This window comes from Brachypodium distachyon, chromosome 3 (assembly GCF_000005505.3).
Source record: "Brachypodium distachyon strain Bd21 chromosome 3, Brachypodium_distachyon_v3.0, whole genome shotgun sequence".
NCBI classification, from domain to species: domain Eukaryota; kingdom Viridiplantae; phylum Streptophyta; class Magnoliopsida; order Poales; family Poaceae; genus Brachypodium; species Brachypodium distachyon.
In genome coordinates, this window is record NC_016133.3 from 51,608,522 (window position 1) to 51,636,129 (window position 27,608).

Below are 27,608 nucleotides of genomic sequence, written 5' to 3' on the forward strand. Positions count from 1 at the left end.
TCTGTTGCGATTTCAGTTACGGATGTGGAATGGGCCGAGACCTTGTTACTCCACTACACTGTATATTTGGATTACTCCAGCATTCTGGGGGCCTGTGATGCGGCCCTTTCCGGCAAATATGGCGACCGCCCACTGAACAACTCTCAAACTAGGCCGGCTGGCACTCTGGCCCATTCGTCTGGAACTTAGCTTTTTTCTTTTCTTTAGAGGATCATCTGGAACTTAGCTGTGCGGGTGAACTCCATACTAGCTCACGGATCCAGATGAATACTATGGGCTTGGGGCTGCAGCGGCCGTGCCTTCAGGTTAGTGCGACTCCTTCCAGCAAGCAAGCTTGTAGGTCGCTCCTTTCGTAGTTTCTAGAGAGGTGGCTCGTATAGTTGTCACCGTTCTTGCTCGGTTGTCCTTTAACGAATCGAAATGTATGGTTTTGGGTCTAGTTTCCAACTTTTCATGTAAATCGGGGCCAGCCTTCTCTTAATGTGCAGCGATCCTTGCAATATTTCGGTGTATCTTTTTTGTTAGATTGTGTCCAACAGATATACTTTCGTGACTTAAATTTCTAAATACGAACGTATTTATATAATAAAATATGTTTAGATACATATAATATAAAGCCACTTTAATATGTGACGGAGGGAGTAGTATTTTCTATCATCATCTTTCCAGATGTATTTCGTTTGAGCCTAAATTTGCCATTCCAAATAAATTAGCTAGACAAAATTATAGTGACGGTTTCTGTTGCCCATGAAGTAATCAATTTTGAACCAAGAACTAGAATTGATAGAAAGAAATTGGCTTGTCAGAAAATGGATTTTGTCCAAACAAAAATTAAATTCTTTACTATGGTCAATATTTTGGTAGAAGAGTAAAGTTCATTTTAAACCCTATGCTTGTAAGATGGACCCAATCGAATCCTGACCTGCAAATTCCTGAACCTAGCACTCTGGACTTCCTAATCCCGGTCATTAGTGCCTTTAAGTGGTTTGACAAACAGGGATCCATGCTTCCACAACCACTGAACTGTTCAAAATGAACACTTCAGAACAAAAAAGACAAAAGAGAGACTCGATCGAAATTAATACCAACGAGAGAAATTAACTGGAAATTGAGCTTATCAACGCATCCACACAGGCATAATACCTTCTTCCAGGATTTCGCGGACTCCATGAAATCCACCTCGGCGCCTTCACGTCGCGCGCAAAGGCAGTACTTTGTTGGCTTATACTCCATCGGATCTTCGGTGAACGCCTATCTCCCACGGTGCCTCTCCCCCATGAACGACCGCCGCTCGACACAGACCCGGATGACATCTCCACCGCCGCAGCCGCCGACTGCGGGACGCAAACCCTAGTTTTTTTTGTCCCGAATTGCAAACTGTTAGTTTCTTATTTCGAAGCGGTAAACTTTCTTATCCAGCGTGGGCTAAACAATACCAGCTTAGACCCTGTCAGGTTAGGAATCCCGGGGCTAATCCTACTTAAGGGCACTAATGATCAGGATTTGAGAGTTCAGGGTGCTAAGTTCAGAGATTTGCAAATCAGGATTCGATTGGGTCCACCTCTACAAGCACGGGGTTTAGAATGGACTTTACTCTTGGTAGAAAGATGAATTTGGCCACCACCCAAACATGGAACATGCTCCCTGTCTTGTTACGACTTACACTCATGTCGTGTCATGCAATTTTCCGTATATGCATGCAAAAGGTGAGCTAGTGACGAAGGCAGCGCTTCAAATTCGAGGCTCAGTCGCCGGGTGTAAGTTGCGCGAGCGCTTAATCCGCGAGGAGGCCGGCTCTACCGGAGCTGCGGACGTGACTGTAACGAGTCAAACGGAGGAGGAACCGGCAAACCGGCCCAAAATTACGGCTGGTGAGCTGGGCTTGCCGCGGGGCCGAGGCCGGATGACTGCATCGCGGCCGTCCGTGTAAGGGATCTACGGCGCAGGGATATGTTTCATGCATGTGACATTTGGACCTCGCGATGGCACTCGATTGATGATCGGGATTCAGGGGAGCTGAAATGGACGGGGCATGGAGCCGTCTCGGGTCAACTCTCTTCTAACAGAAATAACGGTTATTGTCGTTGCATGCCTTGATTATAAATTAAGAAGGATGTCAAAAAAGTCCTGCTATCTCGATCTACCCGCAATTTGGACCCTCGAAAGTGCGAAATGTGGACCCGCGATACCAAATCTGGGGATGTAACATACCCTTTCAGTTTGTACTATGTACACGTATACGATAGTGTAGCACTCTATGAGCAGTTCACTTTGACGAGACCATGCGTAAAACCTGACAATTATGTCAGCCGGACATGCTTCATTCGAAGCCGCAATCACATCCCGATTAAGTTACTGTCTAGCAGTACTAGCTCCGCAGTCCAGTCTCTAGTAGTAAACACCGCCTAACACTGCTCCTAGTGACAGCGACAGCTCTTGACCTAGAGATGATCTGTTCCTCGGTCGATCTACCCGATCGCCATGCATTCATGTGCGTGGCGTCGTGCATGCATGGCACAAATCCAGCAGAGGGAGCCAAACCGGCCAAAACCCTTTCTGCGGTGCACCTGCCAACTGCTTACTGCTGCCTATAAATAGAAGGCAAGAATACACATCCTAGGCACACAACCAGCCCACACACTCTTCACTTCATCTGTCTCATCTTCCTTTGCACTGAAGCGTGAAGCGATGGTCGCCAGGGTCAGCATGGCTTCCGTGACCCAGATATGGGCGTCCTTGGCCGTGTTCACGGCTCTAGCTTTCCTCCTCCACCCCTGCGCATCAGCCACACACTCTTCACTTCATCTGTCTCATCTTCCTTTGCACTGAAGCGTGAAGCGATGGTCGCCAGGGTCAGCATGGCTTCCGTGACCCAGATATGGGCGTCCTTGGCCGTGTTCACGGCTCTAGCTTTCCTCCTCCACCCCTGCGCATCAGTCGAGCTCCACCGCAAGCTCTCCGGCTGGTCCAACGGCGGCGCCACGTGGTACGGCGCCTCCAGCGGCGCAGGGAGCGACGGTAATTGATACATGGACCTGCACACACGACCATATATGTTTAGTCGTGGCAGAATTCATGCACAGATCGATACTAGTTCTAGTGTACGTACTTACTGATCAAGGCCTGCGTGTTCTGTATATAATATATAGGTGGTGCGTGCGGGTACCAGGACGCCGTCGGCCAGCAGCCGTTCTCCTCCATGATCGCCGCGGGTAGCCCGTCCATCTACCAGGATGGCAAGGGCTGCGGTTCTTGCTACCAGGTTCGACCATACCCCTCGATGCCGGCCTGCATGCAGAAATATATACTCCGTACTAATTAAGCACAATCGGTTCACTGGCTTAATTAATTAATTACACCATGTTTTCTGAAGGTGAAATGCACCGGTCACAAGTCTTGCTCCGCCAATCCGGTGACCGTCGTCCTGACCGACGAGTGCCCTGACGGGACGTGCCTGGAAGAACCCGTCCACTTCGACCTGAGCGGGACGGCGTTCGGTGCCATGGCCAAGCCTGGCCAGGCCGACCAGCTCCGCGCCGCCGGCCGCCTCCAGATCCAGTATACTCGGTAATTAAGCTGTACACATATATCTGCCTTGTCGTGCACTAGCAGCATGCCGGATCAAGTAATTTACGTGCACAACATTTTCACGTACTCACGTGCATTTCAATGCTTCCGGGACACATTTTCTTGTCTTTAATTGCATACGTAAGGGACGGACGCAATAGTATACCACGTATACTGCATTCATGATTATCGACCGACTAACTGGCTCTAGCTGCCGTCTCTTCTTCGATCTCGCCTTTGGCCTTTTTCTAAATTTGTCCCTTTGTCCGTCTGAACTCTGAACGCTGCTGCATGCTGCAGGGTCCCGTGCAACTGGCGGGGCACGGACATAGCCTTCAAGGTGGACGCCGGCTCCAACTCGTACTACCTCGCCATGCTCATCGAGGACGAGTCCGGCGACGGCGACCTGTCGGCGGTCGACCTCAAGCAGAGCGGCGCCGGCGCCGGCGGGTGGGCGCCGATGGCGCGCTCGTGGGGCGCGGTCTGGAGGTTCAACTCCGGGCCCATGTTGCAGCCGCCCTTCTCGGTCCGGCTCACGTCCGGCTCCGGCAAGACTCTCGTGGCCGACAACGTCATCCCCGCCGGCTGGAAGCCCGGCGGCACATACCATTCCGTGGTGAACTACTGATAAACTAGCTAGCTACTCGTGATTGCACACATAAAAGGCAAGCACGCCCGCGCTCGCCGCTGGTTTACATAGGCGTGGCGCTGCAGGCTTAGTTATTTGGAGCTATGGGCGTGGATATTATATGTGTGTGTAATCACCAGTTAGTATCGCGTGTGTCACAAGTGTTTGTGCGCAGCATCGTTGGTGCGGTAATTGCGCGGAGTGTGTTCTGTGTCAGTTTGCGTGGAGTACTATGAAATAAAACTGGGAGTAAGGACGAGAGGCGCAACGCTAGCTTCGGTCCTTCCCCCTTGCTCTTTCATATTGCAGCCACTTTCTTACGTATTCATCCTTTACTTACGTATGTAGGTCTATATTGGTTGTGTCTATCAGTTTATGTTCTCAACTGAAAATTAAAGCTGAAACTTCCAAACGTACGTGCGGGCGTTGGCCGATAACCGAAGTCCAGTGCACGTAAGTGCTTGTATATATGTTCTGTGATCTCGAGTAGATTAGTACACACTGACGTGCACCGCCGGTACGCTAAAACGTGACCCGTCCGTTTTTAAATTTTGGGTGGTTGGTATACTCCGTAAAACTGGTAAGACTTGGAACCCAGCGCTACGTACGCTAAATGGGAAGTCAGACCAGTTTTTTTTTTTGTTTTTTTTGAGACAAGGGAAGTCAGACCAGCGGGTCACTAAAAGACATGGGCTGACGAAATCCGCTGCGAGGAAGATGGGCCTGAACGGCTAGCGCGCCATATTCGTGAGGCTCGGCCTGCTGCGTCAAAACTATGTCTTTTTCCGTTCGAACTCTTCCCTGAAAAAAAACAATTTAACCTACATAGCTCTGACGACTGGCCCATTTAGCTAGTCGGGCTGGTTGCCCAGTTTCAGTTTTTGTCGCGCTGCTAGCGAATTGAGCCATGGCTCATCGGTGAAGACTTGTTGTGTTCCGACCTGTCTATCTGGCACAATCCTTTGCTCAAAAAAAAAAAAAAATCTGGCACAATCCTTGATTCTCAAAAAATAAAAAGATCTGGCACAATCCTTTCGCTAAAAAAAATGATGGTTTTCCCTCAAAATAAAATCTGGCTTTTTTCTCAAAAAAAGAGAGAAAAATCTGGTACAATCCTTAGACTGAACATTGGTGTATCGCACTTTGACTAGGTGAAGGTAAATTCATGTGCACGCTCAGTTGCAGCCACCAATGTTGTTAAATGTGTATAAGTTTAAGCTCTGACAAAAATTGGCCTGCCAAAACTATTTCCACCGGTAAATGCAGCAGCAATCCAGGCACACACTTGCAAGTTGCAACATGTGATTTTTTTTTACTACATAACGTGATGAACTGATGATGTGTCATGAATAGTCCTTGATCGTGTGGTTATGAGGAATAGTAACTGTGTAATCCCGTAAGAGTGCACAGTAAAAATCAACCTAAATGAAGCAGGAGTACATTAACGTGTAATCCCGTAAGAGTGCACAGTAAACATGTGGTTCAATTAATCGGTGCACGTACACGCGCCTACCGTCCGCCTACATGGCTGGTGCTCCGAGATGTCGAGAGCGCGGCGGTGCAGCACCTCGCCCTTCGGTGGTTGCTGGAGTTGCAACCAAATGCACAAATGCAGGTGTTAAACATCTTTGGCTCCAAGGAAATCTTTCCACTTGTCCGCTTGTTTACTGGCTTCACATGGGGGCACCGCAATGGCAGGGCCAGGAGCCAAAACCGAAAGGCAGCGACAGTTATGGAGGGCCCCGTCTGAAAGCTGAGTCACCACTCCTACAGCAGTCCTGGAGCAACCGTCGGCGATGGCCTACTGAACAACGGATACAGTACACGCACGGCGTGTGGCACGAGCATACTAGCATTGACGCCGACACTCACAAGCCAAGTGACAGGTGTGGACCCGATAGCGCAAAGAATTTTAACTACTCCGGCATGTGAATCTTTGGGAAATTTCGGCCGGGGCCGATCGATCTACACACACACACTGGTAGTACAATGCACACTGCCACGTACGTTTGTCAGTTTCCGCGGATTTTAGGAGAACGCGAATCACTCCCGACATGCCGCCGCTTGTCAAGAACACGATTGGTTCTCCTGTCCGGCACGATCACGACGCCGGTAGCAGCAGTACTATAATCTACAGTAGAGAAGAGAAGAAGGAAAAAGAATAATAAACCCGGCCGCACAGTCAATCTGTTTTGCCGGGCGGAAAATCAGGAGGTGGATGGGGACGGACGGACGGATGAGATAGAATAGCAGATGCTGCTCGCGCGCGCGCCAATCGGCATGCACGGCCACCATGTGCGCGAGTTCCTTTCAGCTTTCGCATCCGGCCACGAGCATCTGGCCACATGCGCGGGGAGAGACCGCGAGAAAAACGGACGGCTGACAGTGAGTGGCGCGCGCGGGGCCATGCCCATGCTCACGAGTCACGCCGGCTGCTCGAGCTCGTCGGTTGGTGGCTGCCGGCCGGCCGATGCTCTTCCGTGACACGTACAGACTAACTGCCCAACTGAACGCTGGTGGCTTCCATCCTAATTTCCTCTCTCCGAAGGGAGAGAAAGGGGGCGCTAAACAGGGAGTGCCGGGGGGCTCAGTTTTGCACTGCCATTATGGAGTGATCGATTGGCTCGATCGTACCCCGTGTCCTTGTGCGTGCCACATGGAGAGGATCGTCACCCCGACAGTGACAACGTACCGTCCTTTGACATCATCATCACTCCATCGGTCGACGGCGGCACGAGAAAGAAAGAGAGAGGATGTCTCTTTCATATCACGGCTCATTATTCAGCACCTCGATCTAACCCCGCGGTGAGATGAAGAAAGAACTTACAGTAGTTCATATAATTGTTTATCGATCTATGTTGGAGTAGTAACATTTTCACAAGTTGAACCAGAAACATTATATCCCGTCTTCTTTTTTTACTAGGCGAAATACGACTCTTATGTTTGAGCATCCAGTTTAATTTTTTAGGCAACTCTCCCGGGACCAGCTCTGCTGAGATGCACATCGTTCTAACAAAGTTCACCAAAAACCGTCAAGGGTGAGAAGCAACAAAAATACGAACTTTGAACCCTGAAAGAAAAAAAATGCTATACACCAACTTGTTGGATATAATTAGGTACATACTCGTGTAGAAATGGATGCTGTTTTAAATGTCTAAAGTTGGAACCCACTGACGCGTAAGCACATGCATATAGTTTGTCAGACCCACATGCCAAACCGTTGGTACTAGATTTTGATCACAATTCAGTTCATAAATACCAAGTCGTTACAACCGACGCACATGTACGCATGGCATTGTAGAGCGATGCATTTGGAAAACAGTTTGTGTTAATGATAGAGTAGCCCAATCAGCCATTTGTAACATTCAAGGCTCTGTTCCTTTGTCTACCTTTTTGGAGAACTGCATGTTTCTTCGTCGGCAAGCAGCTAGCATGACAGGGGAGCAAATTCAATAGCACAGCTACCGGTGTTTCCCCTTGCCCAGGTGGCTAATGGTGTTACCGAACATCAGTAATTTGCGTATACTCTGTTTCATGAAACGGAAAACAACAACAAGGTAGTTCGTGATTTGCACCAGTACGCATCTTCAGTTATTTCCTTGATAAATCGGGTAATTTGCATATGCTCTGTTTCGTGAAAAACAACAACAACAAGGTAGTTCGTGATTTGCACCAGTACGCATCTTCAGTTACGTACTTCCTTGACATATCGGATTGTCTACAGAATTGTTTGCTTGTGCTCAGCGGTTCAGGTGTAGACATACGCCTGCCTCTATTGCTCCAGTTGCAATTTCTAATTTCAGAGTCCAGAGTGTACGTCTGCTCGGTAAAATCGAGCATTAAACTTGACATTGCAGACTTCATCAGCAAATAAAAGAGCAAGTGGCAGTAACGATTCATTTCTCTCAAGGATTGCGTGGTAAAAAAAGAACACACAACTTGGTACATCGGCATGCAACTTTAGCTGCTGTCCGAACTATAGCTTCTCCTCAACAACGAAATTACAAAACAGAGGAACAAAAGAGAAAAAAATAATACAGACACATCGATGATATACATCACTAGGGGAATGCAGAGGCCATGGAGGGAAGAACTCGATTTCGGTAACCTCCTCCTCCTCCTTCTGGCAGCGCCTCTGTCACAGCACCCGGACGCACATTTTTTCTTCCCGCGGTATATAAATTCACACACGGCTGTCCCTTATATAATTACCACACCCGGCCTGCACTGCACTTCATTCCTGGCAAATGCTGCAGTTTGACTGTGCAGTGGAAATGCAAGCAGAATAATTTAGTAGGGGTAGTTGACCAAGGAGCGGTAGGTCGCTCCGGCCTTCCAGTTGGCCGGGATGACGTTGTTGACGACGAGGACCCTGTTGGAGTCGGAGGTGAGCTTGATCGAGAATGGCCCGCGCAGCCGCTGGCCGTTGTTGAGGCGCCACAACGCGCCCCAGTCCTGCACCATGTTCGTCCACTGGTTGCTGCCGGCCTGCTTGAGGGCGACGCGCTTCAGGTCGCCGTCGCCGTCCTGGAACTCGATCAGGGCCTTGAAGTAGAACGGGTTCGAGCCCTGGTCCACCCTGAAGGCGATGTTCACGCCAGGGTACTTGCATGGCACCCTAAACGGATCGAAAGAAACACAGAGGTTAGTTCTAGTTTTTAACACTGCTTGCAGCAATTTGTGCAGAATTTTGCGCTGCCGTGGGTCGTGTTTATATGCGCATACCTCTTGTACTGGATTCTGAGGACACCGCCGGCACGGAGTGCGTCGGCCTTGCCAGGCTTGGCCATGGCGCCCAAGGCCGTGCCGCTCATGTCGAAATGGGCCGGCTCGCCGGGGTAGAGCCCGCCGGGGCTCAAGTCGGTGATGACGACGGTGGCAGGATTGCCGGAGCACGCCTTGTTGGCCGTGCATTTAACCTGCGTAGTACGTACGCGCGCCAAATGAAAGCATTCAGTCAGGACTCGAGGACCAGGCAGCCGACCACTTCGCACCATTAATGGAAGAGCTAGCTACAGTACGAAGCTAGTAGCTAGAGGCCGTGGTGGACCACACCATTACGCTTACCTGATAGCACGCGCCGCAGCCCTTGCCTCCCAAGAAGAGCGGCGTGCTCCCGGCGGCGATCATCGACGAGTACGGCCGGTGCCCGACAGCGCTTTGGTAGCCACACGCGCCACCTGAGAATGTTTCAACTGTCAATTCCAGCTGTCCGTGCGGTATGTAGGTCCCATGAATTCGCACGATTGACTGACAGTAAAAGCAAATTAAGCAAAGCTAGCACTAACCGTCGCTTCCGTCGCCGTTGGGTGTGCCGTAATACGTCGCGCCGGCGGCCAACCAGCCGCCGGAGCTGTAGGCGGCGGCAGACGTGGTCTGGTTTTTGTTGGCCTTGGCTGCAGGTGCAGGCTTGTAGCTGGCTTGCTTGGTGGCGAGCTTGCGGGAGCAAGCAATGGGGCTCACAAGGAGTGAGAGCGCCACCAGTGCGCCAAGAAGTGCTAAGGTGCAAGATTTCGCCATTGCTGCTTACTGGCTTGTTGCTTCTTCTTCTACTAGCTAGCTAAGCGCTGGTGGTTCGGGATTCAGAGGCTAAGCTAGATAAGCTTAGCCTAGCTTAGCTGAAATGCTCGTTTGGGTGGATGAGTTAAGGAGTGGTCACGGGATCAGTATTTATAGCCAACATTTGGGGCCGGGGATGCAGAAGTACGTACGTGGCGAATTATTGAGGAGAACGTGACAAGTTGGTGTGTTGGAGGGAAAGGCTAACCCAAGTATGAATCTGCAGTACCTACAAGGCTACTCTACAATGCGAGCTCAAGTCATGTAGAGTAAAAAACAGATCTTGAAAGTACAACAGTCTAGAACTGTATTCTTAACTATCTACCGGAGAGGGCGGAGTCTGGAGAGTAGGCATTTACTATTTTTCTTTTGGCCTTCTCGTGCCGTTATTATGTCCGAACCTTCTCCTTAATTAATGAGGTCAGCGAATAGTTTGTCTTTGCTTTTAAGAGAATCAACGATAGAACAGCCAGATCTGCTGTGGTTGGAAATGAGACCCTCTCCAAGTCCCCAGATCAGGCTGGTCTTCAAGTTGTACTAATTATTTCCTCCGTTTCATAATTCTTGTCTTAAATTTGTCTAAAAATGAATGTATCTATTACTAAAATGTGTCTAGATACATATAAGCTAGATTTCGACAAGAATTATGAAATGGAGGGAGTAGACAGTAGATGCCAAGGAAATGTGCAATTTTGGCTCTTTTCATTTTTCAATCCGTAGTTTGATTTTTGTCTGCAATCTGCAAAGGTTACTGAAAATTTCGTTTCCAAATCTCCAAAACTGTAAAAAAAATAATTGAAAACCAAAATTTGAAAAAAGTGGAATTGGAGAGGATGAAAAAAAAATGAAAACCGGTTCGACAGACCACTTTCAAGTAACAGGGACGTGGCTGACAAAGAAAGGGAAACACCCTAAGTTGGACCTACCAAAATCAACATTTAGAAATTAGAACTGCCTTAATCAGGTTGTAGTTTGACCTCTTTGATGTGATAAAAGTTTTGCTTTTTATGTCTCTGCTGATTGGAAATTCTTATTCTTCACGTAGATCGACCAAAAAATAACTCATACAATGAGTTACGACATTAAGCTAACTCTACCGAGGACGAAGCTAGATAAAAAAATCTATGGGATCACCTTTCTCGTAATTGGTTCATCTTATATAAATAAGCATATGTTAGTGCTAACATAATGAGGGCTTGCCAAATTCAATTGGTGCCATGACACCAGCCCCTACCCAACAGCTCTGTCACTGAACTCTACACGATTTACGTAAAATTCGTTCAATAATAGTACCAAAATATAAGACACATAAAACTGTTTGTGGTCAACAATCTAAAACTTTAACAACTATAAAATGCCCAAATATATGAATTGAATATGTTCTTTTACCAAATATGTAAACATTTATGTTGTTGTTCTAGAAAACAACAGGAGTACGGGGTGCCAATGCACGATGGCACAAATGTGAGAACATGGTGTAAGGGGTGTACGCCGGCCTTATAGCGAAGGTCGCCGTACACTTGGGACAAATTAACACGTCGATATTTTTTGAATAGGTTCGGTCAACCCTGCGGGTACGACTTAGTCCTATGTTAGGAGAGGCTTCGAGGGGGTTGTTAGCCAAGCGCTTGGGCTGAACTCGTCTTTCCAAGTCGCCTATAGCGAGAGATCTCTAGGGGCCGTCTCGGACCTGAGCCGAACTCGTCTTCCCAAATAGCGAGGTTAGGATACCCTCGAGACTCTAACCCGATCCCTCTACTTCGAGTCGAGGTCGTACTAGACGGCCCGGAAGCTCGAAACTAGGCTTCTCAAGTCTCGTCCCCGAGGTCGAGTCGAGACTAGGCTCGACCCAAACACTCGAGAGCGGGCTCCTTGAGATGCTCTAGCCCTCTCCCCTTTGATCTTATTCCAATGGAGAGTGAATGATACATGCCCCCATGGGGGGTATTTATAGCCTAAGGGTCATGACAAAAGACCATGACTACCCTTGAGGGATAGGGAAAGTGAGGGTAAGATGTTAAATTTCCTCCTAAAGCTTTCTTGGCCCTTACTCTAGCTCCTTTGGCCGTGGCATGGGGGGCTTGACCCTTTGACTACTTTGACCACTTTGACCGGTGCTTAGTTGGCATGGCTAAACCTTATTGGCAATTTGACCGGTCTTCGGGATTCGTTGACTTGGTCATCGCCACGTAGGATCGCGGGCCGGCCCATGTAAGGATTTTATTATATTTCAACAATTTATATGTCAAAATTATACTTGTAACAAGGTCAAAGTCAAAGCTGGCATTAGAGACCGTAAATAGTCAAAGGTACCATTATTTTGGGACAAGGAAAGCATTAGCATTAAACTTTATGATGTACTTTCTCCGACCATAAATAAGTGTACGTTTGGCTTTAAAATAGGTCCACAAAAGAAAGCGTAATTCTATTTTTCCAAAGCACTGTAAAGTAGTAAGAAAAATTACTTCTCTCCAATTGCACGGAAATCAAACTCAATACTCCCTCCGACCGGAATTACTTGTCGAAATATTACATGTATCTAAACTTTTTTTAAACATAGATACAACCATATTTGGCCAAATTTGAGACGAGTAATATGGATCCGAGGGAGTAACATTTTTTATTCACTTAGCTCATTAGAGGTGGGAGAATTAAAAAAGAGAGATGGTGGTTAGTATCTTTCCAATGCATTTTCTATCTCATTTCTTATTTTTTTTCTTGAAATTCTCAAATGTACACTTGTTCGGTAACAAAGTCCATTCCCCTGAGCCTTTGTCGCTCTTCGCTAAGAATCTGATTCTTGGCGAAGAGTTAGTTCCTTTTCTCTTCTCCGTCTCACATCAGTAGTTTTCAAATAAGAATCAGTTAAGAACAAACCTTTGTGAAGGGCCCTTGAGAATAGTTATTCTACAAACAACAAGTTAGCTTGTTTGATATTGCGAACACACAATTGCATGAACCAGTGGGACACAGGCAAGTCGAGTGACGGATTTTAGGAGAATGATTGCACGGTTGCCGCTAATTAACGCAAAACTGAAGGAGGCCAACCCTTGGATCGATGACGGAGGTGATCACATTCTCCGACGCCCATAATTAAAGGGAGAAAAAAACTCCACACGAGGTAGTTGTCATCGGTTGTTAGAATCCGTGGTGACCATATCTGATCTCAAATGGAATGCACACATGCATGGTTGGCTGATGCATCATCATGATGCTTTGGCTATCGCTAATGCTTGATCATACAAGCCCTACCACCACACTTTACCTGTCATGCACGAGCCAAACAACCCAAACGTACGCACTCGATCGATCATGCATTCGTTCTTGAGCCAGCCAGGAGAATGTCTTCAGCTCGCTGTGTTCGCGACTTTGCAACTCCTGCATGCCGTTCTATAATCGGGGCTAGCTGAATAATTTGACCCTGCACCATGTGACCGACCACAACGAAGCACGCCACTTTAATTATCTCGGCAAAGGGAAATGCAGGGCGTGTGTATAATGCTTCATATAATTGAACGCAGTGTATGTCTAAATGTATAATGCAGTAGGCGGAAGTAGTACTGTCCAGAGAATAGGACATAGCAGAGAAACCGATCGTTCCGTGAATCCTCCTTCGATCTCAATTATCTTGTGCATGGGAGGGCTGAGCACTAGAGCAGCTACCGATATGGTATTGGCGTGATTAAGAATCGTTACACTGATCATCGATGATATCTCATTATTCAAACCTTTCGGAATTCATTCTTGGTAGTTGAGGCGACCCCACAGCCACATGCATGTATAGGAGTACGATCTGTATCTGTCGTTGGATCAGATTTTGTGGCCGGCCGGAATGTGGCAACGTGAGTGTATCAAGCCAGCAAATTAATGACGCTACACTAAGACGGAATAAGCATACAAGTCCGCTGTCACGGTAAAAACGAGTAAGCATACAAGAAAAGCCAGAGAGAATTTCATATCTGCCACTCAAAGTTTTCTCATATGCCCAAATGCCACTTAGAATTTACTTGTTCCAAATCTGCCACTGAAATTTTGCATAGGGTAGAAATATGTCACTACCGTTAGTTGGCCGCTAGTTGACTGTTAAGCAAGAGATGGACAATTATAAAATAAATAAATCATATTGACCAAAATACCCTTGGGTCCACATTTGCAGCGGGATCATGTTATATGAATCACTGGAGAGACCAATCTGCAGTAATTAGGCAGCCATACACGGTCTAGTAAATCCCACGGCAATCATGTGCCAATCATGGAGTTGCTGAGGGCTCACAACGTGGACGAAGTGCTGAAAGCTGAACAGCCCATGGCGCAGGAGAGCGTACACAGGATGTGTGTGCGACCGCAGTGGATGATCTAAAAAAAATTGTATCGGGAAGAGAAGATGACGTGGCACCATGAGGAGCCGAGAATCATTATTACTCATTTCAATTTTTCACGTCAAATCATTATTATTCATGTCAATTTTTTTCCTGAAATTTACTCCAAAATAGTGTGTTATTGACATCTTAAAAATCTGGACTTATAAATTTTCTGAAATAAGTATTTTGTTGTAAAGGAAATTAACATACTATCTAGGGGCAATTTTTTTTTTATCTCTTATTTAATGGTCAACTAACGGTAGTGGCATATTTGTACCCCGTACAAAATTTGAGTGGCAAACTTAGAACAAGAAAAATATGAGTGGCATTTGGATGTATGGACAAATTTTGAGTGGCAAACATGAAATTCTCTCCAAAAGCTCCGGTTAGAATGTACGTGTTACACACCCTTAATTGATTTCTTACACCGGAAGCAGATGACACATTTTCTCGCAACAAAAAACGAGAGAGCAGATGACACATTGGAATCATCGCGTTTATTCCAAATATCTGTTGTTTGGAACCGATTCCTGGATACCTAAACTCCTTCCGTACTTTCCACCTCAATTCCAATTGTCCATGATTAGCCCTCAGGAATCGAATATCAACCACAAATTAGTATGCATATGCGTTATCTGCAAAAAGTCAACAATACCCAATAATCCCCCCAATAAAACAATTTCAGGAAACAAAATGATCGCCAGAGCAACGTGGAGTACGTACGGCGACGTACAATGCAGTTTGGTTCCGATCTGCCGTTACTCTATTTTTAATCGGGGGGAACGACGAAGAAGAAGAAGAGCATCAAACGTGGGCGCCAGCCTGCACCCACAAGCAGGAAGTCAGCGAGACGCGCGGGAGGTTCCCTTTGTCCGCGGCGAAGCACGCTCCGGTTTGAACAAAGCCGCGAGAAAAACGAGAGGAAAAACAGCACGGTGGCTGAGTGAGTGAGTGAAACCACGAGGGCGAGGCGGCCGAGAGAAGTTTCGGGCTGCCGCTGGACAACGAGCGAGTCAAATCAGCCGTGTCGGTGGGGTCGAGCCTGCACGTGCTTGATGTCACCGCGCGGCACACCGTGCCAAAGATCCGGATTCCGGAGGCCCTGACTCCTCGATTCACGGCTTGGTTGAAAGCGAACCGCACGAGCCTCTGAACAGTGACGGTCTGCTGATAGCTTCGCTTAGTTTGTCTTCGTGATGTTTGTTTCAATACTTCGATCAATACTTAAGACTTCCGGGATCAAGGGCTCCAGCAGCTCGTGAGCGTGTCAGGCGCCCCCTCCACAAATTAAGTTAGAAGAACAAAATACATGCTATTATTTCGCCTTCATTTTCATATTTTCATCGTATTTAATTACACCATCCATTCTATATTCTAGTATCAATCTCTGAATGGTAGCACTAGTACTTGCGTGATTGGTTCTCAAAGTTAGGAATTATATGCGCTTAATAGTTTATGTGTGATAGCTTGGAATGTCCAGCACGAGAAGTTAGGTACTAAGGTTTGTGTAGTACCAGTTGTCTAATTTAGGTCTCGAATAAAATGATCCTTTTGAGACCTCCAATCGTAAATATTTACTGTATAGAGAAATGCGACCTCCATGCGCGATAACTGTTGGTATAACCAAGAAGCTATTGCAATATGAGGGTAACGGGCCATGATTCTTAAAACATAGATCTGCTATTCTATTTATCTCAAACAACAAGACGGCGATCTAGGTGACGATAACGGGGAGAATACAACAAAGTCATGCAAGGCTTATCAGGAGCATGGATATTCAAGGTTGACTCCCTAACTCAATCCTATAAACGAAGGGTAACATCATACTTCCTAAGTTAACAAGCATATCTACCAAATGCTATGGATTGAATTGACTCATGTCTAACCCCACTTTGACCAGTGGCAGATCTAGCATGTTATCATCGAGGGTGCCAAATTGATATACATAGATCAATTGTTAGCAATACAACAAATATAGTGCACAAAGGTACAATTTTGTTGTCAATATCACAACTATTTTCAAAGCCATAAAAACGTTGGTTAGAAGAGTATATTTGAGGCCATGGTTAGCTAAGTTGCTAGATTAGTGAACAAATATGACATGGTATACGAATTTTTCCAAAAAATTTAGGGGGTGCCATGGCACCTCCCTAGATCTGCCCATGCATCAAAGTCATTCTTCAAGCTAGTCTTCATTCTTTCACTTGCTCTTCTATCGGGTTTTTTTTTGTGTGGATATCTTCGATTGTCATTTGCACTTTATATAACACTCCTTTGTATATTATCTTGAAACAAATCTTGATGAGTTTTATACAAGGTCAACGCACTCGTGACTAGTGACACCTTTGTATATATGCCAAATCAACAGGTGGCGCAGGTCCAAAAGTGTTGATCGACGATGTAGCCATTGATAGCAAGGTCACAATGGTGACTTAGCTAATCTCAAAGCTACACAACTCTGGTCTTCTTTAGACGCGTGAAAGATCGGTATGGTCGACTAGAGGGGTAGGGATGAATAGGCGACTAACAAATTTTACTTTTTAATTTTCTTTTCTTGAAAGATACAAACACTTAATTTTAGGGTTCACTAAATTTTCTAAAAGGAATGCAACCCTAGTATGAAGTGCAATAGCCAAAGCACTAGCCGAAGCAAAGTATAGATAAATGAAGTAAAACAAGTAAGTAAAGGGGCAAGTATGATACCACACGGGAAGACGAAGATTTTACTGGAGTTCCACCTATTGGGATCGGTGTACGTCTCCGTTTGGAAGAGTGCTCTAACACAACGGGAGAGACGCCACAAAAGCTCACTCTATTCTCCAACTCACCACACCACAAAGGTGGGATGAGCTCTCACAACACCACAAAGGCGAAGTGAGTTCCACTAATGGCTTCCTTGAAGGCGAACGCCGAATCTTTACAAACAAGGAGAAGGGCACGAATCCACAACTAAATTGGAGGTTCCTTCCCAAATCCTCAAACACCTCCTCACAAGATTGAAGTGCTTGAAGAGACACCTTCCGGTTAGAGATCCCAAAATCCCAAGAGTAACAAAATCCACCAAGGAAAACGAGGGGAATCAACTTTTGATTTGGTGAAACCCTAGATCGAGCTCTTCTCAACTCTTCCTCAAAGTATTAGCTAGGGGGAAGCACTAGGGAGAGAGATCTTGAGATTTGAAACTTTGGAGGTGAAGAACGCTTGCAAGAATGGAGCTTTGAACCGTTGGGGATGAAGACCCCTTTTTATAGGGATCCCCGATTTCTGTCCGTTATGTGCAATTTCTGCACAGGGCGGTACTACCGCGAGCAGTAGTGCGGCACCGGTACCGTACCAGTGCCGCTATATGTCAGTAGCATTTTGCTACCTCATAGCACTGGTGCGGTACCGGGACGGTACTACCGGCCCGGAATGACCTGTACTGCCACCCTGGACAGAAAAACTGGCAGAACCCTTTGGTTCAACAATAGGTTTTAGCTAATTTTCACCGGTGGGATTGAGGCTATCTGGTGGGTGCAATTTGGTGGTTGTGTGTACGTGAAATTGATTCACCCAAGCCTTCCCAGATGGACTCCCTCTTTATAGTATGGATTTTTCTACGACTCAATATAAATAAAAAGCCGTAAATCTTTCTACACTTCTTTCCTTTGAGGGCAACGAACCGCTTTGCTTGATTCTATATAATTTCTGAAAACACTTAGCATACGGTTAGTCCACATATAAAGTTGTCATTAACACCAAAACTCGTTAGGGATCGAAATGCCCTTTCAACGCGGTTGCAAGTTTTTGTGTAGTAGTGCCTATTTTTTGATGTAAATAAAAAGGGACAAATACGTTTGTGTCACCATCCAACTCCGGTTTATGTGTTCATCTCAGTTCTCGGTTGTTTGACAATGGCTATCTAGCAGACACTTGGTGGCGAAAGTGTGCGCTTAAACGATTAGTTACGCAGCCTGAAGGCATGTGGCATGCCCTCAGCTCCTGTGCCGTCATGTACTGCATGCCAGTCCTAGACTAGGGGATGGATTATGGAATTTTTACTGCTGGTTTGCTGGTTGTTGGGCACTTAATGTACCGTTAGGTGTTCCTCAACATTGAATCTCATGTTTCAGTGCAACTGACTGCACTCTATCTGTAAATTGTATTGTCCGGTGATCAAACACCTTCGGCGTTTCAAGGTTTTCCTATTATTTCAATTCGTGTTTGTCTCAAATTTTATCGTTCCGCAATGTATATGCAATACATGCACGGTGGCAACAGGGTGCGATCAGACGAGTATTAACACAACCTGGACATGTGCGGCATGCCCGCAGCCCTAATATCGTTGTGTGTGGCCTGCCAGCCAACCGCAGGTTAGGAGATGGACTCGGGAGAGGAGGGGAGGGTCCCGCCTTGGTAAGAATGGGAATAAATAAATTGTTTGTTTCGGTCTTGATGACATGACACTTTGGTGGGTCCCACGACAGAAGAACGACAAATAGTTAGAACTGCCATCAGTGGTTTAGAAGCAAAAATGTGGCCGAGTTGGCAGGGTCTTCACAATATTGATGTTGACAGTGACACCCTCCAAATTTTGCATTTGGGTAGTGGTATAGACGTTATTGTACCTAAAAAAATACTTTGTGTTAAAAGAAGAAGAAGATGGAGCCTGCAAGCACGTGTCGGGTCAAACGCCAACCGACAGCCCTCGTCCATGGAAGGCCAGAAGGAGCAAATTCGCACAAATCGTGTCTACACATGGTCCAATCCTAACGACCAAGTAACGGCCGATTCGTTCTTTACCGCAACGACTTTTCTTTGTCGTATGGAAAAGCGAGCTAGTACTTTTGTTTTTAAAACTTCAACAGTATTTTTTTTGTGTTCGTTCCTTTTTTTAACCAACGATGATGATGCCCTGCTGTAGCGGAGGTGCATTTGGATCTTGTGCAACCGTACTAAACCCATTAACCTCGAGCACCGATGGAAATTGTGCGATCAAGAAAGGTCGGCTAATCACTAAGCGAAGTTTCGGAACCCCGTCTTGATAAATGATACAGTTATCTCGGTGTATATGTGTCCACTCTTACACATGCGCGAAAGTCGTTTATTTGAGAACTTCATGAGAGATATAATGTAGTCCGATCCCCATCAATTTTGGATGTCTGATAGCTCAAAGGAGCACAGCTTGAGCGTTTTGCTTGTGCTTTTCTTTCCTTTTTCTTTCTGAAACGGGTTTGCCGGCCTCTGCTTTCTGACATAAGAGCAAATGCGTCTCTAAATTCCTTCGTTTTTACAAGGGTGCAAACGGGTCGTCTAAATCTGGACATATATAAGAGCAAACAAAGTTAACGAGCTACGCTGATATAGTCTCATTCAATAATGCTGTTTTTAAATCCAAACTTACTTTCTGAAAACAGCACCAAAGCGCAGAGAGTATCAGCCTTTGCTTGATACTCACATCGCGCCCACCGAATCTGATACAACGACAGATACAGATGGTACGCACGTACATACGTGCACGCATGTGAGCTGTGGGGTTGCATGCAACTACCAAGAATTCGAAAGCCATGCATGATCGATCACTGCATTCGATTCCTATAGAATGCACCACGCATCCTTAAAATAATGTAAAATGTAGTATTGCCAGCCAGAGTTGCTTAAGCACTTCTGTCCAGAAATGAAAAGTAGAAATTTGATAGGATATCCAGGACAACAGGAAGTAGCTAGTCTCACTGCATATTTTGTTGCCTGAACCGTACTGTTCGTCGCCGTGAATTAAAGCTGCGTTCAATTATATAGCACGATGTGATGATTGCATACGCTTTGCATTTCTCTTTATCATCAAGGTAACGTGGTGTATCACATTGTTGGCCGGTCGCATAACGCACATGGTAGCATGGTGTACATGATCAAAATTATTCAGTCCATGCATGCAACCGCAGAGCCGCAAACGCAGCAACGCTCAAGACATTCTCCTGGCTGGCACGAACAAGCTAGAAAGATATATCTGCATGGCGTACATGACAGGTAAGGTCTGGTGGTGTGCGGAGGCTTTGCTTCGTACGTAGTCCCTCCGTTCTATAATTTTTGTCGAAATATTACATGTATCTAAACGCTCTTTAAGAATAGATACATTCATTTTTAAACAAATTTAAGACAAAAATTATGAAACGGGGAAGTATTGTATTGCACGATCAGCGTTAGCGAGAGCCAAAGATGTGACAACTACTCTCGTGTAGGGGCTCCATTCCTTTATCGGAATCATGGCATTGGAGTATATGTAACCGCCTCCATCTCCGAGGATTAGCGATGGCCATCAGTTTTGCTTTAGCTAGCGGCGATCGTGTGATCATCCTCCGCAAATTCGCCCCTTAATTGCGTGTGGCCTGCTGCTGGTTCGTTTCTTTATGTAGAGCTTTTCAAATGCTGGAACATGCCATTTTCTATTGAAGTTTGCAATAAATAAATAAATAAACGGAGTAAACCACACAGCAAGTACCCCAAACTTAGTAACAACCAGAATATCATAGACTGGTCCGAAATTTTTGGGCTTTGCCTTGCATTTCATCTCAAAAGCCCCACCGTACCGCAAATCAAGCCCAAAAACAAAGAAACACGATTCAAAAAAGTAATATTATATTTTTGTAGAAAGAAAATTCTAGGGGGCTTAGGCTTTGGGCTGAACTCTCATGTCTAGCTGAACACTCATGAAGTTCAGACCGGAGCGCACTTTTGAACATGCATACCCAAGAATCCCTACGCTCATGAGGTTCGCTGGTGAGCCTCCTTGTTTTCCCAGTACCTGTAACTGTGGGGGCGAGCCGAACCTGTACTCCATCTTCGGTGGCGGACCCAGGATTTGGATGAGGCCGGGCTAAATTTTAGTTGTCAAAAATAATGATTAATACATACCCAAATGCATCATGTATATTTTGATATGAATGTATATTGAGTGCATGAACACACTGAAGGACATAGCAAAATTTAAATTTTGGTATAAGCACACAGTTAATTTCATTTTTTGTTGGGCTTAATTAAAAGTACACGCTGGCTGCTAGTATTGTAGCCCTTATTGATCATGACAAAGTCCAGGCTTTCTCAAAAAAAAAAAAAGACAAAGTCCAGGCTGAGGTGATAGATCCTATGTTTTTTAGAGATTTGCTAATGGGATTACCAATACTCTTTGGGTCAAGACCAGGGCTATAACCCAGGCTGCCCCAGGTGCAGATCCGCCCCTGCCCATCTTGCATTGGACAGGTTCATTATATGATTTTTCCAAAACAAGTTGTGTTTTTCTTTCCTTATACTTGTCTTTTGATCCAGAACTTTGGTTTTTCATTACCATTTTCTAAAAACTTATTTTTATTCTTATTTTAATTTTATTATATTTATCTTCCTTTTCTTTGTAGTTTCCAAATACATTGATGCATAACAAAATAAATTGGACAAAATAAATTATACTTCAATGCAAGTGAGGATTAATATGTAGTGGCCGCTAAGTTGACAGCAGTTCTAGACATCTAATGCTGTTTGCACTAGGTACTTTAGGATTAATTTCCTCCACATCTATGCTATCAAATGTAATTTCTTTTTCCAGCAACCAGATCACTTTTTTTTATTAAAAAGTAGAGTAAATAATTACAGACAGACAATAATGCTTTAGACAGAAGATGACAAAACAATCCAAATAAAATACGCACTTACTGCTTAACTATGGTCCTATCATACACACTGGAGATCTATTTCTATTTCTATTATATTCTAAAATACTTTAGTCTGAGTATCGGTACAATAATAATTACATAAAACTATAACTTATGATATTCTCATGAAAATACTACGTACTAATATAACTTTGTTTACACTGGACCTATCAGTGCAACCGATTGGTCCATTTCACATGTGAACTTTAACTCACCTATGGTCAATCATCTTGGTAAGCGACCAACGTTGACAGATGACTTGAACTTTAATTTCTGATATATAACAAACTTTGATCGACCTGGTTGGCTGGTGTTCTAAATTTTAATTGTGAACAACAATCTAAAATCACACATGTACAAATAATATGTTGTCTCACGTTCGACACAAGATATACTTCTGTACTTCTATGCGTAGTGGGGTATGGGTTAATTCTAATTTTCTAGGTGTACTAAGGTTGCTTAATTTTCCCTTTCATCAATTATGTTCATGATCTGAGTTTCATCTGACAGTATTGCTCTAGTTTCAATTTTGATGTTACTTCTATCTACAAATTTCCCGCGCGGACACCCGTTAGTTCCTGGGAAAAGTAAGGAGGACCTGTCATACTCACTTCACCGTCCATTCATGTCGTACCAGTGGCCCACAGGGTTCCACTGATACGGGAAGCGTCCAACGCTAGTGACGGAGCCCCATCAGGAAGGACTTCCGGGAAGCGACGAGTCCGGAAAGCCTGCCTCGAGGAGACGACCCCTAGCGAAGCTAAAGCTAAGGCTGAGTACAAGATGCTCCCGAGAACCCCGGTCCCGGGAAGCCGAAGGAACTCCTTCCGGCAACTAGCAGGTGCGCTAGCCGGGAAGGTGCACCCCAGCAACCCGCGCTCGGGCATGCAGGCGGGACCCGCAGAACAGTGAAGACAGGACAAGACGGCGGGCGCAGTGCATTTAATGCACCGACAGGAGTCTTATCAGCAGGTCTAGTCTTGCTTACCAAGGCTAGAGCGGCTACCCTGAGAACCATTTTCTACCGTGTACAGTGGACCGGACGTTGCATGGCGTTCAGCATGGATGAGCAAAAGTGTATTCCGTGTGGCTGTGACACACGCCTAGGCAGCGTGTCACGCTGCATGCATTGGCACCTGTGGTATCCCCTTGTCTATAAAAGGAGGGCCAATGCCATCAGTCAAAGGATTCAGCTAAGTTCGAACCCGAGTGAGTAGAACATAGCACAACGTTCACCTAATTAGCCAACCCGGGAACTCCCCGGGTGATCTGTACGCACTCAAACCTGTGAATACAACTCAAAGCAGGACGTAGGATATTACACCTCCGGGTGGCCCGAACCTGGATAAAACTCTTGTGTCTACACTTCGTGTCTATCGCCACACCGGCGATCGCCGGAGCGATCACCTCGCCCTCCACCGAACCAAAAATGGGGTGCTCGGCATCCCTGGTGCCGGAGACCGTGCTCCAACAATTCACTTTACATTACATTAGCTATTTAGCTCACAATATTATTTTGTAGCCGTTGGATTAAGATCCGAAGGCCATCCTCACTCTTCTCTCTTCCAGATTCTATCGCTCCAACGGCCAAACACGTACGTTGACTAATAACTAAAAATAGGTGACCTCTCAATAGCAAAAGCGTAATTCCTCCGATCCTAAATTCTTGTCTCAAATTTGTCCAAATATGAATGTATCTGCTCTTAAAAGACGTCTAGATACATGTAATATTTCGACAACAATTTAGGATCGGAGCGAGTATTTTGTATGCGCTGCGGATTATTACGCTTAGCCTTTTCCTTTAGCACCAACCAGTCACGTTCTCTTCAATAATTCACCGGAGCAGAATCCCCACATCTCTCTTGACACGTACGTCTACATCACCGCAAAGTTCACTATAAATACCCGTGCCGTGGCCACTCCCTGCAACTCACCAAGGCACGCTTGAGCTATAAGCATATCCAATCCATATCCTCTTCCAAGCTACCAGTACTAGTACTCCTATATAGCTCGAGCTAGAAGAAGCCATTAACGAGCAGCAATGGCGAAAACTTGCACCTTATTAGCGCTAATTGGCGCACTGGTGGTGGTCTCACTTCTCGTGGGCCCCGCTGCTTGCTCCCGCAAGCTCTCCAAGCCGCTCAGCCACAAGCCTGCAATCAAGGCGCCCCACAACAACCATAGTACCATCACTGGCCCGTCGGACGCCTACGGCTCCGGCGGCTGGTTATACGGCGGCGCAACGTATTACGGCGCCCCCAACGGCGACGGAAGCGACGGTTAGTATACACATTCCACATTGCAATGGACGGCGTTGTTCGAAGATTAATTTATGACGGATCGAAGTAATTAAATGGGCGGAATTAACGTGCATGCAGGTGGCGCGTGCGGCTACCAAAGCGCTGTCGGGAACCGGCCATTCTCGTCGATGATCGCCGCCGGGAACCCCAATCTTTTCAAGGGAGGGAAGGGCTGCGGCGCGTGCTACGAGGTTAGCATAGCACTCTACACAGTTTGTGTGGTCTGCAGGGTACAGCGGGCTGCCTAGCTCCATTACGGTCCTAGCTTTAGCTAAATTAATGTTCTCCACTACATACACAGGTTAAATGTACAGGCAACCTGGCGTGCTCCGGCCAGCCGGCGACGGTCGTCATCACCGACGAATGCCCCGGCGGGGCGGCCTGCCTTGGCGAGGCGGCCCACTTCGACATGAGCGGGACCTCCATGGGGGCCATGGCCAAGCCTGGCATGGCCGACAAACTGCGTGCCAGTGGCATCCTCAAGATTCAGTACAAGAGGTACCACTACACTTCAGCCAACATTATCCGCTGGAGCAGCACAAATTAATTGATGGAAGCTGTGTACTAATTCATTTAATCTTTGTGTTTCTTCATTATTAATCTATCTTTATAGGGTGCCATGCAAGTACAGCGGCGTGAACATCGCCTTCAGGGTGGACCAGGGGTCGAACCCGTTCTACCTGGAGGTCCTGATCGAGTTCGAGGACGACGACGGCGACCTCAACGCCGTGGACCTCATGGAGGCCAACAGCGGCACCTGGACGCCGATGGTGCAGAACTGGGGCGCGCTGTGGCGCCTCAATTCCAACACCGGCAAGCCGCTGCGCGGGCCCTTCTCGCTCCGGCTCACCTCTGACTCCAACAGGAAGCTCGTCGTCAACAACGTCATCCCCGCCACCTGGAAGGCCGGACAGACGTACCGCTCCTTGGTCAACTACCCCTAAATTATTTACAGCTTCGTGCTTTTTTTTCCTTTTTCACTGCGCTGTGCTTGGCAAGTAAAACCACGAAGGTGCAGAGTACGGTAATTATTTGCGAGCCGTATGTTAATTATCATGTCGCGAGGAGTATGCGTCCGGGAGTTTCGAGAGGCGGTGTCAGAAGAGGAGGAGCAGCTTAAAAAGATTGTGATCTTCCCTCCATGGTCTCCGCATTCCCCTAGTGACGCGTGCCGTTGATCTGTGTGTAATTTGTTTTTTGTTCTTCCCCTGTTTTGTTGGGGCAGGAAAAGCTTTTTTAGTTGTATCAAGTTTTTTTTTTCAGAGAGAGCACCCGATGTATCAAGTTGTGTGTGTTTTTGCAACGCAATCATTGAGTGAAATGAATCTTTACGATCACAGATAATTTTGTGCCAATCTGCCATGTCCAATTCAATTACCCACTCCGCTTATCAAGCACAAGTCAATCTGCAATGTACAATTCAATTACCCACTCCACTCCAGTTTGCCAAGCAGAAGTCATTCCCTAAAGTACCGTGTATTACTTGCAGACTGCACCTGAATCACAACATGCGCACACGACTCGAGATATGCCTTCTTAGCACCTAATCTTAGGTTTGGTAGTGATAGTTCATTACTGAAAGTGCGACGACATCTCACTGACGTGGGGCCGGACCTGGGGGAGGCGGCAATCCGTGAGTTCCTTCGTCTATGGGCTCGGTTGCAAGGGTTCCAGCTGGTGGAGAATGTTGAGGATACCCTTGTGTGGAATTGGTCCAAGGATGGAGCCTATTCGGCAAAGTCGGCGTACCGGAATTTGTTCGCTGCACAGACCACTAAGCCTCTGGCGAGACAGATTAGGGGAACTAGGGCACCTGACAAATGCACATTCTTTGCTTGGTTGGCGGCAAAGGACCGTTGTTGGACGGCGTATCGGTTACAAAGGAGAGGGCTTCCCCACCCCTCGAGTTGCCCTTTGTGTGATCAGGAACCGGAGACTTTGCCCCATCTCTTGTTGGGATGCGTCGTTGCCCGACAAATTTGGGAGGTGGTGCTCGTCGCGTGGAATTGTGCAGGCCGGCGACCAAATGCTGATGCCAACCTTTGAGCCTGGTGGGAGGGCATCACCGGCCCGCATGGCGTGGCCAAGGACTATGGGACCGTGGTCACGCTAGTGCTTTGGACCATCGGGCGACACTGGAACGACGTGGTATTCAATGGGACTTCTCCTTCGGTTCACAGGGTGCTCCTGAACATTCGCGAAGAGGTGGTGCGTTGGGAGAACGCGGGGCTCCTTAGGGGAGGGTTATTGTTCTCGGCCGTTTTGGCGAGTGGGTTGCTCGATGCTACGTAGTCTTTTATTGTTTTAGCCACTCCGTGGCGTTGTAACTGGCTTTGGGGCCAATTTCTTTTTTAGTTGATAATGCGCTCGTTGGATCGCATTCTTGAAAAAAAAAAGTGCGACGACATTACTTTCGGGTTTGGACAATCTGAATTGCTACAGAGCAACAACATTACTGAAGGTGCAACTACCTACACTGCTTTTGCTGATTGGGAAAAATAAAATACTGTAGCGTATCATTTTTTATTTTCTTTCATGGCAAAACATGCAGATCACCTGTGCTCAGCAAAACCATTATTCTCCTGGACAAAAGGATGCACTAGTAGCTGTGTGCTATCAGTCTTTGTTCTTCTGTCATGCTGCCTTTCCCGCCGACGATGACACATGTAGTTCTCCCAAAAAGTTGACAGATGAGCAGAGGCTTGAATGCTAGTACAAACACTGATTTTGCTGCTCAATTATTAATACAAAATGTTTTTTCAAAGGCATTGTTAAAGACTTGTTGATTATTTTGGGGAGCCATGCATGCATGGAGGGACTCATATCGACCCTTGACAGTTAATGCATCATGTTTGTATTCTTACTTGAGACGTTAAAACTACAATAAGAGAATTAATTCAGTGCCCCGATTAATGAAACTGCAATATGAAGTGACACAATCTTTTTCCTGCTCTTACAGCTTACGACTGAAATAACGAAATTTCGGTGGAATAAAAGACACGATATCTTTTTCCTGATGACTGATGTCGAAGGACGATACCTAGTCACAGTCAGAGGTACGTCCACGACTAGCTACGAGCTAATCATTCTAGAATTACAGTACAATATCCGATCAGTCCCGGCCACGATCACCGCGCATGTTCTGCGGCATCTCTGTTTATCTTATCCCTTTCGAGAGGAAAGCTTAAATTAAGCCAGCAGCGCTCACTTGGACACTTCGGCAGAGCAGCAGCAGCCACCAACCGATCGAGCAGCAGCAGCCGGCGTGAGCATGGAGCGCCCGGCCGGCCCCCTTGTCCAGCCGTCCGTTCTCGCGGCCTCGCTCGCCGTCGGCCGTCCGGACCCCTCGCACGTGGAGAGATTCCCGCGGACACAGAGCCGAAGGCAGCTAGCACATGGTGGTCACGTAAATCCTTAACATGTTAATTGGCCGCATCCATTCTATCCATCCACCCCAAGTTTTCATTCACACGCGCGGCTGAAGCATAAAAAATAACTTTATCCTCTTATT

At 46.5% G+C, this 27,608-nt stretch overlaps 3 protein-coding genes across 3 annotated transcripts; 2 read left to right on the plus strand and 1 right to left on the minus strand.

Annotated features, from left to right (window-relative positions):
* The first annotated feature begins 2,636 nt into the window (after positions 1-2,636).
* Positions 2,637-4,496, plus strand: LOC100824696 (expansin-B18). Its single transcript, XM_003569983.4, has 4 exons — positions 2,637-3,018; positions 3,150-3,262; positions 3,374-3,567; positions 3,868-4,496. Exons 1-4 carry the CDS (start codon positions 2,727-2,729, stop codon positions 4,193-4,195), a joined length of 927 nt encoding a protein of 308 aa, XP_003570031.4. The 5' UTR covers positions 2,637-2,726; the 3' UTR covers positions 4,196-4,496.
* Positions 4,497-8,066: 3,570 nt separating this feature from the next.
* Positions 8,067-9,715, minus strand: LOC100824999 (expansin-B11). The gene is made up of 4 exons (XM_003569984.3): positions 9,484-9,715; positions 9,263-9,375; positions 8,921-9,114; positions 8,067-8,813 (listed from the first exon to the last, which is right to left on the minus strand). Exons 1-4 carry the CDS (start codon positions 9,713-9,715, stop codon positions 8,486-8,488), a joined length of 867 nt encoding a protein of 288 aa, XP_003570032.1. The 3' UTR covers positions 8,067-8,485.
* Positions 9,716-23,838: 14,123 nt separating this feature from the next.
* LOC100836472 (expansin-B11) lies at positions 23,839-25,452 on the plus strand. The gene is made up of 4 exons (XM_010237493.3): positions 23,839-24,076; positions 24,176-24,288; positions 24,399-24,595; positions 24,711-25,452. Exons 1-4 carry the CDS (start codon positions 23,839-23,841, stop codon positions 25,039-25,041), a joined length of 879 nt encoding a protein of 292 aa, XP_010235795.1. The 3' UTR covers positions 25,042-25,452.
* The last annotated feature ends 2,156 nt before the right edge of the window (positions 25,453-27,608 follow it).